Consider the following 13,755-nt stretch of genomic DNA (forward strand, 5'->3'; position numbering starts at 1 on the left):
AGACAGGTCACAGTGGCCCCGCCCCATTCACTGGCTGTGTTCAGAGCTACAAGGTGTCGGTGGACCTGCTCTCTCTGCCCGACAGGAGGCAATGCACCTCTACAGGTCCTCTGAGCAGCTAGCTGGATAGCATGCTAACTTCAAGCTAGCAAAGAATTGAGGAAAACAAGAAACAAACGGCTCTGATTATCAAGGAGCTTTATTATCATAGTCAATATAATCATCATCATCATCATTATCACCATCATCATCATCGGTCCTGTTGCTAAGCGTCTGGGTGCTGGACTGCAGGAGGCTGTTAACATGCAGCAGAGCCGAGCAGACAGACAGACAGGTAGACAGACAGACAGGTACAGGAGCTGACAGACAGAGGTAGGTCAGAGAAACAGGGGGTAGAGAGGTAGACAGGTAGTGAGGTAGGGGAACAGACAGACAGGTAGAGACAGACAGATGGGGGACAGGTAGCTATTGTGTTATTTACATACAGGTAGGCAGATGCGATAGAAAGCTTATTGGCTGTCTTCCAGAGGCTCCGCTCCCCCCTCTTCTGTGTCGGCCAACCCTCTGTGAGAAGGGGCGGGCTCTGCGGGCTGGGGGGAGGGGTGTGAGGAGGAGGAGGAGGAGGGGGGGGAGCAGGAGGACAGGGAGAGAGGGAGGTGTGAGGGTGGTTCAGTCTGTAGCCTCCCTCCCCCGTCAGCCTCGCCTCCCATCAGATCCTCCTCCACCTGCCCGCTGCCTGCCCCGCCCCCACGTGACCCAGCGAACTGCAGGTGGGGCAGGAGAGTGGCCGGTGCCTCCCTCTCCCTCTCTCTCTCCCCCGCCGCCTCCCGCTCACGTCTTTCGGCGAACAGCGGCGCCTCCAGACCGAGGTAGGAGGCGCTGAGCTGCCGCAGGTCCAGCTCGAAGGGGCTGCCGCTGGGCTGCGCTGCCACCTCTCCCCCCTGACCTCCTCCCCCCTGACCTCCTGCTCCTCCCCTCTTTGCTTTGCGGGGGTGGGAGGAGCCAGAGGCGGGGAGGCCTTCAGGGAGCAGCGATTGGATCTTTGGGAGCCAACGTTTCCGGACTCTGCGAGCATTGGTGCACATGTCGGCCGCAATGACGTTCATCTCACTCTCCTTAAAGTTAGGAGCAAAGTTCTGACAGTAAACTGAGGTGGTGGAAGAGGATGAGGAAGAGGAGGTGGAGGAGGAAGAGGAGGACCCGGAAGGAGGAAGAGAGGAGGAGGAAGAGGATGAGGAGGACCAGGAAGGAGGAAGAGAGGAGGAGGAGGAAGAGGATGAGGAAGAGGAGGAGGAGGAGGACCAGGACCAGGACCAGGAAGGAGGAGGAGGAGGAGGAGAGGAGGAAGAGGAGGAAGAAGAGGAGGAGGAGGAGTAGGAGGACCAGGAAGGAAGAGGAGAGGAGGAAGAGGAAAGGAGGAAGAGGAAAGGAGGAGAGGGAGAAAAAAGAACAATCGTCTCAGTGTTTTTAAAATCTATGGATCCAACTGTGTGTGTGTGTGTGTGTGTGTGTGTGTCTCTTACGTTTCACAGTGTTTAACACTCGGTTGTCCAGAGGTTTCCGACTCGGATCATTGGTGGAGGAGCGGATCCCCGTCCCACAGCTATTGGCCAGAGTGTTTCTATGGATACCATAACAATCCAATCAGCACCTATACCAAGCTTTATATTGGCTCGCTCGCCCTCTTCTCTCTGTGACAGAGCAGTTATGTAAAGCAGCAGCTGAAAACAACCAATCTCTGATGATGTGATCGTCTTTATATACAGTCGCTGATCGTCTTTATATACAGTCGCTGATCGTCTTTATATACAGTCTCATATACAGTCCACATTAATAGTCCAGTCTTTATGCTAAGCTAGGCTAGCCTGCTGCTCACCTGTCGAAGAACGTAGCGAGCAGCCTCCGCAGCAGCACCTTGTGTTTGACCCCGGCACACAGGTGACAGTTCATCAGCTGACCTCGCGTCATGAACACACCTGAGCCTGAACACACACGTCACCACATGGGGGAGGGGTTATATCACGTCTGACTCGTCTCAGTTAGTAACCTTCATAACCATCCTGTTACCATTGTGACACAGAGTTGCGTCCTACCTGCCACCAGCTCCACCTTCTCCCCCGGGTCGCCCTCAGTGTAGAGCGACGGATGGCAGCGGTACCCGATCTGACTGATCAGACTGGCGGGCAGGGCCATGTTGTCTCGGCCAACCAGCACGCAGGGCCGACGCTCATTAGCCAACGGAAGGGGCAGCATCTCCAGCTTCTCTTGGACTGGACCAATGAGAAAGAGCAGGACAAGAAGGGTTGTAGGGGGGGGGGTCAGAAAAACCAGGAGGCAATGCTCAACTGTCTCCACCTGCAGTTCCTCTACTGGCCACTAGATGTGTCAACAAGAAGACTGTGATTGTGCAGCTATCAGCAGTACAGGTCATAAGCCCCGCCCCCTCAGCCAGTCAGTTATGTTTGGTCATCATGTGGTCACTATAGAGACGGAAACATGATGTCACTCACTGTAGGGGTTGGCAGGGTGTCCGTACAGGTGTTGGTAGAGTCCGGAGTGGAGAGTGTTCCCGTAGTAATCCTCCTCCAGGTCCTCCTCAGTCGGGGGGTGAGAGGGAGGAGATTCTGTGGGGAGACTGGATCCTTCTGGACTGGAGCGCCCCCCGCCTGTCAGCAGGTAGGACTGCAGCCCCGGAACCAGAGCTCCACTAGCACCCAGGTAACACAGAGCACTGCCCCTAGAGGTGTGGAGTTCCCCTGCAACGTCCCCTCTGAGCACAACACAACATGGAGGAGACAGCTGACATCCAGAGTGACAGAATAAAACTACACCTTAAACAAAAACTAGACCCGAGAGTAAAACTAGACCTGAGACTAAAACTAAAACTGGGACTAAAACTACACCTGAGACTAAAACTACAACTGCGACTAAAACTACACCTGAGACTAAAACTACACCAGAGACTGAAACTACACCTGAGACTAAATCTACAACTGAGACTAAAACTACACCTGAGACTAAAACTACACCTGAGACTAAATCTACAACTGAGACTAAAACTACACCTGAGACTAAAACTACAACTGAGACTAAAACTACACCTGAAACTAAAACTACACCTGAGACTAAAACTACAACTGAGACTAAAACTTCACCTGAGACTAAAACTACACCTGAGACTTAAACTACAACTGAGACTAAAACTACAACTACAGAGATTAAAACTACACCTGAGACATGAACATTACCGTTTTCACAAGGTCACACAAAGGATCTGAGCTGCGTTCCTATTGGTCCTCACCTGGCCTGCCCTGCTGCTGCTCTGTGGTCCTGAGCAGGGGGCGTGTCCACCCGCTCCTGTTTGATCCTGCTCACAGCCAACAGCAGCTCCTCAGGACTCAGGGTGGGCTGGTCAGGACTGACCTCCTGCAGCTGGGGGGCGCTGTGCTGCTGCTGCTGCACCACGGAGGAGTCAAAGCCTCCGAGCTCGTCCACTGAGGTCGTCTGTGATAAAACACATGGTCACTGAGTCTGATGATGACATCATGGTTAAATCTCATCAGTGGGAGAAAAGACTGACTCAGGTTTATACTACAGACTGTAAACAAAGATGGCCGACATGACATGATCGCCCTCTGGTGTCTGGCTGCAGTACAGCCCATAAGCCCCGCCCCCTGGTGTCTGGCTGCAGTACAGGCCATAAGCCCCGCCCCCTGGCGTCTGGTTGCAGTACAGGTCACAAGACTGATGGAACAGACGCCGATGGATCAGGAGGCGTGGTCAGACCCACCTGTGAGTCGCAGCAGAGCGGTGAGGAGGAGGATGTGGCCTTCATCATCATCAGCTCCATGCCTCGCTCCACGATGTTCTGGATCTGCAGGTATCCAGCCGTATACATGAGCACGAGCTGCTCGCTGGCGGCCATGCTGAGGCGTCCCGTGTAGCAGAAGGACAGGATCTGCTGGAAGCACGCGGGCGTGACGGAGGACGGCAGCTCGAACACGGCCTGCGAGGAGGAGGAGGAGTCGGCGGCGGCGGAGCTGAACAGATCTCTGAAGTACAGCGAGGAGGCAGCGAGCACCGCCCGGTGCGCCTTGAAGGCCTGACCCTGCACCAGCACGCACACGTCGCAGTAGTGACCTCGCAGCCGCTGCTCGTTCAGGCTGCCCAGGACGCTGCTGCCGAAGTCGGGGATCTCCACCTGCATCAGCCCCTCGGACATGGTGGGGGTGGGACAGGAAGTGACTGAGCGCTATGACTAGAGAGGGGGGGTTGGATTAGGTGTCGGGGAGGCTGCAGATCTCTCCTCCAAAACATTTCAGATACATAATGTTGTTGTGGAGGTCAGAGGTCAGAGGGGTTGAGTCAAAGCTTAGTGGAGGAGAGCAGGAGACTGGAGGTCGGAGGTCAGGTCAGCACAGGGTCACAGCTAGAACATGAAGGGGGGGAACAGCGATATTTAACGTGACGCGTCGTAAACGATTCAATCTGAAGAAGAAGAAGAGTATTAATATGATCCAGATGTAAGTTACTGTTACAAATGAATCATAACATCTGATGTCACACGTTGTCATGGTGATAAATATGAGTGACAGGAGCGAGAACAAGTCGCTTACAAGATGTTTTTCTAGTTCATCTTCAGAAATGTGTCCTCCTTTAACCTTTGACCTCGTAACCTGTTCCACTGAGGTCGAGGACAAGACGAGAGTTCACCTGAGCATCAGTGCAGTCTCAGGTTATTGATCATGGATCAGGTTATTGTTTCATTGGTCAGAATCCGGGCCTGGTGCCAGAGTTCAGATTGTGGCTTAAAGATGACATCACAGGAAGTGAAGAGGACGATCCAGTTTGTCTCCTGTGACATCATCAGGCCACGCCCACACACATGTTCACTTCTACTGTTTTAAAGTTCTAACAAAACTAATGAATCTGATTTGAATAATTCATGAGTTTCAATCTCATCAGGATCCAGGAGCAGCTGGGACATCCGGACTACAGGGATGACCTGGTACGGTCCACTGCAATCCAGGACGGTACAGTATGGTACAGTAGAGTCTAATTAAGTCTAGTTCAGTCTAGTACAGTCCAGTAGAGTCTAACAAAGTCTAGTACAGTCCAGTAGAGTCTAACAAAGTGTAGTACAGTCCAGTAGAGTCTAACAAAGTCTAGTAGAGTCTAACAAAGTCTAGTACAGTCCAGTAGAGTCTAACACAGTCTAGTACAGTCCAGTAGAGTCTAGTACAGTCCAGTAGAGTCTAACAAAGTCTAGTACAGTCCAGTAGAGTCTAACAAAGTCTAGTAGAGTCTAATAAAATCTAGTACAGTCCAGTAGAGTCTAACAAAGTCTAGTACAGTCCAGTAGAGTCTAGTACAGTCCAGTAGAGTCTAACAAAGTGTAGTACAGTCCAGTAGAGTCTAACAAAGTCTAGTAGAGTCTAACAAAGTCTAGTACAGTCCAGTAGAGTCTAACACAGTCTAGTACAGTCCAGTAGAGTCTAGTACAGTCCAGTAGAGTCTAACAAAGTCTAGTACAGTCCAGTAGAGTCTAACAAAGTCTAGTAGAGTCTAACAAAATCTAGTACAGTCCAGTAGAGTCTAACAAAGTCTAGTACAGTCTAGTAGAGTCTAGTACAGTCCAGTAGAGTCTAACAAAGTCTAGTACAGTCCAGTAGAGTCTAACAAAGTCTAGTACAGTCCAGTAGAGTCTAGTACAGTCCAGTAGAGTCTAACAAAGTCTAGTACAGTCCAGTAGAGTCTAACAAAGTCTAGTACAGTCCAGTAGAGTCTAACAAAGTCTAGTACAGTCCAGTAGAGTCTAGTACAGTCCAGTAGAGTCTAACAAAGTCTAGTACAGTCCAGTAGAGTCTAACAGTCTAGTTCAGTCTAACAAAGTCTAGTACAGTCCAGTAGAGTCTAGTACAGTCCAGTAGAGTCTAACAAAGTCTAGTTCAGTCTAACAAAGTCTAGTACAGTCCAGTAGAGTCTAACAAAGTCTAGTACAGTCTAGTACAGTCCAGTAGAGTCTAATAAAGTCTAGTACAATCCAGTAGAGTCTAACAAAGTCAAGTAGAGTCTAACAAAGTCAAGTACAGTCCGGTAGAGTCTAATTAAGTCTATTACAGCCTAGCAGAGTCTAGTACAGTCCAGTAGAGTCCAACAAAGTCTAGTACAGTCCAGTAGAGTCTATTAAGTCAAGTACAGTCCAGTAGAGTCTGACAAAGTCTAGTACAGTCCAGTGGAGTCTATATAAGTCAAGTACAGTCCAGTAGAGTCTATTAAGTCTAGTACAGTCCAGTAGAGTCTAGTACAGTCCAGTAGAGTCTAACAAAGTCAAGTACAGTCCGGTAGAGTCTAATTAAGTCTATTACAGCCTAGCAGAGTCTAGTACAGTCCAGTAGAGTCCGACAAAGTCTAGTACAGTCCAGTAGAGTCTATTAAGTCAAGTACAGTCCAGTAGAGTCTATTAAGTCAAGTACAGTCCAGTAGAGTCCAACAAAGTCTAGTACAGTCCAGTAGAGTCTATTAAGTCAAGTACAGTCCAGTAGAGTCGAACAAAGTCTAGTACAGTCCAGTAGAGTCTATATAAGTCAAGTACAGTCCAGTAGAGTCTATTAAGTCAAGTACAGTCCAGTAGAGTCCAACAAAGTCTAGTACAGTCCAGTAGAGTCTATTAAGTCAAGTACAGTCCAGTAGAGTCTATTAAGTCAAGTACAGTCCAGTAGAGTCCAACAAAGTCTAGTACAGTCCAGTAGAGTCTATTAAGTCAAGTACAGTCCAGTAGAGTCGAACAAAGTCTAGTACAGTCCAGTGGAGTCTATTAAGTCAAGTACAGTCCAGTAGAGTCTAGTACAGTTTAAAACAGTAAATGTGATTTCAGTCTGTTTCAAAGTTAAGTTCAGTTCAGTTCAGGCAGACAGACAGAAGGGAGAAACCAGCGTAACCAGAGGAAGAGACAGAGAGACAGATACATAAAGTAACAAACAGGTTAAAAAAGACAAACGACTTTGGGAGTGCACAGACAGACAGACAGGTGGACAGACAGACAGACAGAAAGACAGTGTTGATGCAGTTAGAGGAGGATGTCAGACAGACAGGTGGACAGACAGACAGCTCCTCACCTCCTCTCTGCTCCTCTTCCTCCATGCAGCAGGACGCTGGGAGAGGTTTTCTTCTTCTCCTGCGCTCAGTCAACGCATCGTCTGGTGTGTCACAGGAGGGGAGGGGGACGGGGGGAGGGGGGACACAGCAGACAGCCAAGGAGGAGGAGGAGGGAGGAAGAGGAGGAGTCATCTGAGGACAGTGAGGGAGCTAATGCGGCTAAGTGCCCTGCAGAGGACGAGAGAGAGAGAGAGAGAGAGAGAGTGTGTGAGTGAGTAGAGAGAGAGAGAATCACACAGCAGCTGTGGAGGAGAACATACATGCTAAGAACATACGTGTAGACTGACACTCAATGATGTGTGTCTGAGTGTGTGTGTCTGTGTGTGTGTGTGTGTGTGAGCCTGGCACAGTCGCAGTATGCACACTATGTACTCAGCATGCCAACTCAGCCTCGGCACTGCAATGCAGCGCTGTGCATTTGGCCAAGTCATGCCACACACACACACACACACACACACACACACACACACACACACACACACACACACACACACACACACACACACACACACACACACACACACACACACACACACACACACACACACACACACACACAAAGACAGACACACACACACACACACACACACACACACAAAGACAGACACACACACACACACACACACACACACAAAGACAGACGCACACAAACACAAAGACAGACACACACAAACACACACAAAGACAGACAGACACACACACACACACAAAGACAGACAGACACACACACACACACAAAGACAGACACACACAAACACACAAAGACAGACAGACACACAGACACACAAAGACAGACACACACAAACACACACAAAGACAGACAGACAGAGAGACACACAGACAGACACACACAAAGACAGACAGACACACACACACACACACACACACAAAGACAGACACACACAAAGACAGACAGACACACACACACACAAAGACAGACACACACAAACACACACAAAGACAGACAGACACACACAAACACACACAGAGACACTCAGACACACAGAGAGAGACAGACAGGTTCAGTGTTTTAAGTTTCTCCATCTTGTCTCAAACAGACGGAGGCTAAATAAGGACAAGTACAGTATCTGAGCTCAGTGTGTGTGTCTGAGTGAGTCTGTATGTATTACAGTGTGTGTGTGTATGTATTACAGTGTGTGAGACTCTGATATGATGGGTGGGAGTTTTTCACTCTCATCTAATTGAGAGGGCTGTACGGTGGTGTAGTGGTTAGCACCTTCACCTCACAGTAAGAAGGTTCTGGGTTTGAGTCCCGGTTCAAACCAACCAGGGCCTTTCTGTGTGGAGTTTGCATGTTCTCCCCGTGTATGCGTGGATTCTCTCCAGGTTCTCCAGCTTCCTCCCACAGTCCAGACACATGCAGAATGGCTCTGAATTGACCGTGGGTGTGAATGTGAGAGTGAATGGTTGTCTGTCTCTGTATGTGGCCCTGTGATAGGCTGGCGACCTGTCCAGGGTGAACCTCGCCTCTCGCCCAATGTTAGCTGGGATTGGCTCCAGCCCCCCCGCGACCCTTAAGTGGATAAAGCAGACGATGTATCTAATTGAGATTTTTCGGACAGATAGTTTTTTGATTTGTTAAATAATATTTAAGTTCAATATTCAGTGTAATAGATTTGAAACACCATCAACATTATTATATATTATTATATTATACTATTCATCTCAAAGGAAGAGATGTTGTAGATATGACTCACTTCTAAAATGAATTTATTAAATCTATAAAACATGGAACAATCAAAAATGGAACAATTATCACAAACGCTGTGACGTCTTAAATAAATAAAGTCATAATAATAACAAATAATAATAATTACTATAAGAAAATAAATTGACCTTTCTGTAAACAATCTGACACTGAAATATTACACATCTGCAATCAGAACAATATTTACTGGCCATGACTGAGCTACCTTAGCTTGTTAAGCTAATAACATGTTGCTAACAACATGGTGTTGCTGGTTGGTGATGTTGCTGGTTGCTGGTTGGTTGGTGGTGTTGCCGGTTGATGGTGTTGCTGGTGTTGATGGTTGGTGGTGTTGCTGGTTGGTTGGTTGGTTGGTGGTGTTGCTGGTTGGTGGTGTTGCTGGTTGGTTGGTGGTGTTGCTGGTTGGTGGTGTTGCTGGTTGGTGGTGTTGCTGGTTGGTGGTGTTGCCTTTATCCTCTTTTGTTGCTCATCTATCGTCTCAGACCAGAAACACTCCTGAATCACATAAGTGTAACTTTTCTTCTGGACTAGTTGTCCCACGTTGACACTGGAGGTCACTCCACTGACGTGATTTTCTCTTTGGTTTCACGTGTGTTGTTTGTGGGGGCGTGTACTCAGTCACCTCAGGCCACTTCTGATTGGTGAGCATGTCCCGACGAGGACGACGCCATGAATGTGTCAAACCTTTCAGATCCGCTACATTGCTTATTCTAAATCACGCTGTTTCAAATCACAATTTCCATTCGAAGACGATTCATCGTTCAGCCCTACCTGCAACACTTTCTCCTCTGCTTCCTCTTTTGCTGCATACCCCTCTTCATCATCAGCTACTTCCTCCTCCTCCTCGAAGCAGCCGACAGCGTCCACAGTGATCAGCTCCTCCTCCTGAGCTTGCTGCAATTGTACCTGGGAGGAGATACCGAGAATCAAACTCACCCTGAGTCACATGATGACGTGATGTCACATGATGACGTGATGTCACATGGGCGCCGCCCCCTGCTGACCTGCTGTTTGTGTTCTGGAGACTTCATGTGCTCCACAAACTTCCTGGGAGTCCTGAAGTGACGCTTACACACCGGACAGAAGGGTCGACACAGCTGCTTACAAATCTGGATCACAGAGACACGACCAGAGGAGGAGGAGTCTAGTGCTAAACAGCAACATCAACAACAGCAACAGCAACAGCAACAACCTGCTCTGACTCAGCTACCATAGCTTTAAAGCTAATGACGTGTTGCTACGTCACATAAACCTTGGTCCTGAACAGCTGTTTGTAATCAAAACGCAGATATCGACAGATGATCAATACTGAAGATCAGCTTCAGATCAGCTCCGACTGTGTTCGATGATAACCCTTTCACCCTTGATGTCATCAGCGCTGCCTCTCACCTTGTGTTGTTTTGTCCGTCGGTGGATGATGACGTCACCACTGAAGTGAGTCTGACAGGTGTCACACCAGCGCTGAGCCTGAGGCTGACGCCCCCTTGAGGACGACAGGAAAACAGTCAGAATGACGTCAGCCCAGTGTGTGTGTGTGTGTGTGTGTGTGTGTGTGTGTGTGTGTGTGTGTTCATACCTGTCCTGCAATGTGTGTGTTTTGAAGCAGATGGAATGTGTGATCTCCTGCATTTTTTTCATGTGTTCTGCTCCTGACATGTGTTCATGAAACACCTAGAGACACAAACACACACACACACACACACACACACACACACACACACACACACAGATCGTCTGTAGTCACAGTCATGGTAAAAACACATTATGTGACGAAGATCTGTCAGAGTGTTTGTGTGTGTGTGTGTGTGTGAGTGAGTGTTGGTGTCTCACCTGCACAGAGCGATAGGTGAGGTGACAGACGTGACAGTGGACTCCCACTGTCTGTCTGTCTGTCGTCCTGTCTGTCTGCACAAACTCTCTGCTCTCACTGCTCCGCTGGATAGTGACCTTTAGTGACCCCACACTCTGCAGCTTCACACGCACACGCACACAAACACACTTTACAACATATCACAAAGTTTAGTGTACGATGAGTCACTACAGTGAAAACTCAAGCGTCATGTCTTCACCTCGGCTGCTCTGCTGTCGTCACTGAGCTCTGCTGCCTTCTGCTGGTCAGGAGGAGGAACTCCACCTGATTTCGCACACGCACACACACACACACACACACACACACACACACACACACACACACACACACACACACACACACACACACACACACAGTGTAGTACAGATGCAGCAGATGAACAGTCTGTTGCTCTGAGATGACCTCACCTCCTGTAGAGCTGCTCTCATTGGGTGCTGGATCACATGACTCGGCCGGCAGCACAGTGACAGACCCGTCTAGTCTCGTCCTCTTCTTCGTCTCCCCTGAACCTCCGTCAGGTCCCGGGTCTCCCCTCTCTTCTTCTGTGGTTGTAGAGCTGCCGCAGAAGAGCTGCCGGCCGTCAGCACTTCCTGGCCCTGAGCCCGCCCACTTCCTGCCTAAACCCTTCAGAAGATGAATCAATAAAACAGTGAAGTGGATCGGCGTCAGCGGTCGAGCGGCAGGTCGTATGGACTACCTGCGGTGGCGGTCTCCTCTGTACAGGGCCGACAGGGAATCGAACCTGTGCCACGCTGTTTCCTGCTGCAGGTAGAAAACGCCTGCAGGGAGAACGGAGTCAACTTCTTTATTCTTTTTGTGAGTAAAATCATAAAAATGAAAGCAGCAGAATTCCACCGTATTATAATTATTTTTAAATTATTATTATTTTGTCAGCAATAATTTCTGTGGAGAAAAGTTGCGGCCTCACGTCTTCTTCACACACAAGATGAGTTCTCACCTGTTTGTCCTCCGCTGCCGTTTGCCCATGATGACCTCTGACCTCTGACCCTCTCAAAAGAATCACAACAACATGGAGGAAGTCAAAGTTATAACAATGTAATAAACTATAGTGACACAAACAACAGTCATCAAATCAACTGCAACATTAATATCTCAACTGTTACATCGTTTTCATTCTTCAGATGAATCCTGACCTTTGACCTCTGGTCAGATTCTAAACGCTTCGTCTCGTCGACCGGAAGTCTTCGTGGATTCAAACTAACAAAACTGAAACTGTATTAAAATAAGAGACAACTGCGGTCTGAAGTCAGAGCCGAATTCAACATGGGTGTCTTCACATTCATAAACCCTTCTGATTGACGTCATATCCGGGGTCTCACCCTGCTGACGATCAAACTAACGTTAAATTCGTACATTTCTAGCGGAGGTCTCGGACGCTCGGTGGTTCAGGAAGCAGCGGCTCGTCCCGGCGAGCGGAGCCGAGCAGGTGTCGTGTGTCCGGGCTGTGACGGACGTCAGAGGCGGAGCTGCTTCTGGAGCGAACACGGATCTTTTCATTCCGCGGCTCAGCAGAAGCTAAAGCTAAAGCTATGGCTAACGGTAGCTCCGCTGCATTGACCGGAAACGCGTGATCTCCACTTCTCTGGACCGGAAACACGTGACCTCCACTTTGCTCCCGTTACACCCGGATGTTTTATTATTCTGAGTGGAGCTCAGACATTACACACACATATACATACATATATATATGTATATGCATATATATATATATATATATATATACACACACACACACATATACATACATATATATACATGTATATGCATATATATATATATATACATGTATATGCGTATATATATATATGTGTGTTTATATATATATACACACACACACACATATACATACATATATATATATATACACACATGTATATGCATATATATAAGTATATATATAGGTGTGTGTTGATATATATATACACACACATATACATACATATATACATGTATATGCATATATATATATACACATGTATATGCATATATATATATGCATATATATATGTGTTTATATATATATATATAATCTATGTTTCACACACGTCAACATGACGATCGTTAGTTGTGTTGTGATTTGATACTTTAATTGTTCCGTTCACACATTTTTATTTAATGTTTATGTTTTGTGACTCGCTTTGGACCAAACGTAGTTAAATACAGTTACTGTACAACGAACTGAAACATGTTCAAATGTTTGTTTTTGTTTTATCACCGACGACCCACTTACTTCCTGGTTGTAGAGTGAAGCTCCGCCTGCAGCCAGACCACTGGATAGTGAGGTCACAGTGAGGTCACGTGACCACACCACATTGGGCTGTTTGAATCATGTGATCCGAGTCAGATAACATCACAGTTAAAATGTTTCTGTTTTATTATCTGATGAAAAGACTCAAACATGAAACGATGAATAAAAGAAACCTGGTGAAAACATCGTTGAAAGGTCCTTACTGAAAATACTCATGTAAAAAATGTCATCTCATTTTTCTAAGTTTAAAAGTGAAATACATTAAAGAGGAACACGGATTTACGAACGGACGACTTTCTATTTACACTTTAAAACTACAGCAGCTCCCAGAATCCATGACTATAAGACTGCAATCGATCAGTCTCGTTCAATCAGAACGGGTCCATCTTTCATAGTAACAAACACAGTTCATCAGGGCGCGGAGCCTCTGAACAGCTGTGTCGTCTGTCAGCAGGTTAGTTTTCTGCCCAGCACAGCTGATCCAGTTCAACCTAGTCTGATCCTGGTCCCTCACAGATCTGGGTCCAGAATCCAGACCAGGTTCCACATCAAACACCCGGTCTCCTTTGGGTTTGGATCTGGATCTGGATCTGAATAAAAACACTGAAGGTGCAGTCAGACCAGAACAGGCTCCGCCCTCAGAGGGGGCGGGTCAGTGAGATCCTGCCAACGTCAGTGGTTCATTTAGTTTCTGATCCTGTGTTCGACCCCTGTGGATCTGTCTGACCC

At 47.7% G+C, this 13,755-nt stretch overlaps 3 protein-coding genes and 1 long non-coding RNA gene across 15 annotated transcripts in view; 1 reads left to right on the forward strand and 3 right to left on the reverse strand.

Moving 5' to 3' along the window:
* Positions 1-181: 181 nt before the first annotated feature.
* On the reverse strand, positions 182-8,423 carry LOC118314625 (nucleus accumbens-associated protein 2-like). 2 transcript variants are annotated; one of them, XM_047328937.1, is made up of 9 exons: positions 8,402-8,423; positions 7,119-7,326; positions 3,791-4,258; positions 3,302-3,504; positions 2,511-2,770; positions 2,094-2,270; positions 1,877-1,982; positions 1,524-1,621; positions 182-1,147 (listed from the first exon to the last, which is right to left on the reverse strand). In XM_047328937.1, exons 3-9 carry the CDS (start codon positions 4,220-4,222, stop codon positions 510-512), a joined length of 1,914 nt encoding a protein of 637 aa, XP_047184893.1. In that variant the 5' UTR covers positions 4,223-4,258; positions 7,119-7,326; positions 8,402-8,423; the 3' UTR covers positions 182-509. The 2 variants fall into 2 exon arrangements, with proteins under 2 accessions (XP_047184893.1, XP_035497076.1); XM_035641183.2 differs by having other exon boundaries at positions 3,791-4,429; positions 8,402-8,422.
* Positions 8,424-8,631: 208 nt separating this feature from the next.
* LOC118314626 (cip1-interacting zinc finger protein) lies at positions 8,632-12,374 on the reverse strand. 11 transcript variants are annotated; one of them, XM_047328939.1, is made up of 11 exons: positions 12,132-12,374; positions 11,716-11,765; positions 11,455-11,536; positions 11,165-11,381; positions 10,957-11,021; positions 10,718-10,885; positions 10,464-10,558; positions 10,277-10,370; positions 9,892-9,996; positions 9,659-9,793; positions 8,632-8,692 (listed from the first exon to the last, which is right to left on the reverse strand). In XM_047328939.1, exons 1-11 carry the CDS (start codon positions 12,273-12,275, stop codon positions 8,660-8,662), a joined length of 1,188 nt encoding a protein of 395 aa, XP_047184895.1. In that variant the 5' UTR covers positions 12,276-12,374; the 3' UTR covers positions 8,632-8,659. The 11 variants fall into 11 exon arrangements, with proteins under 11 accessions (XP_047184895.1, XP_035497087.1, XP_047184897.1 ...); XM_035641194.1 differs by lacking the exon at positions 8,632-8,692 and adding an exon at positions 11,912-11,984 and having other exon boundaries at positions 8,873-9,793; positions 11,716-11,759; positions 12,132-12,272; XM_047328941.1 differs by lacking the exon at positions 8,632-8,692 and adding an exon at positions 11,912-11,984 and having other exon boundaries at positions 8,873-9,793; positions 11,716-11,767; positions 12,132-12,272.
* On the forward strand, positions 11,375-11,839 carry LOC118314630. The gene is made up of 2 exons (XR_004794691.2): positions 11,375-11,573; positions 11,652-11,839. It is a non-coding gene; the product is annotated as an uncharacterized LOC118314630 (long non-coding RNA).
* A 754-nt stretch (positions 12,375-13,128) lies between the features above and the next one.
* qsox2 (quiescin Q6 sulfhydryl oxidase 2) overlaps positions 13,129-13,755 on the reverse strand; it is a 5,561-nt gene continuing 4,934 nt past the window's right edge. The window contains exon 12 of the mRNA XM_035641180.2: positions 13,129-13,755. This exon is cut by the window's right edge and continues 619 nt beyond it. The gene's annotated coding sequence lies outside the window, so the exon portion shown is untranslated.

Source organism: Scophthalmus maximus, chromosome 19, assembly GCF_022379125.1.
Source record: "Scophthalmus maximus strain ysfricsl-2021 chromosome 19, ASM2237912v1, whole genome shotgun sequence".
NCBI lineage: Eukaryota > Metazoa > Chordata > Actinopteri > Pleuronectiformes > Scophthalmidae > Scophthalmus > Scophthalmus maximus.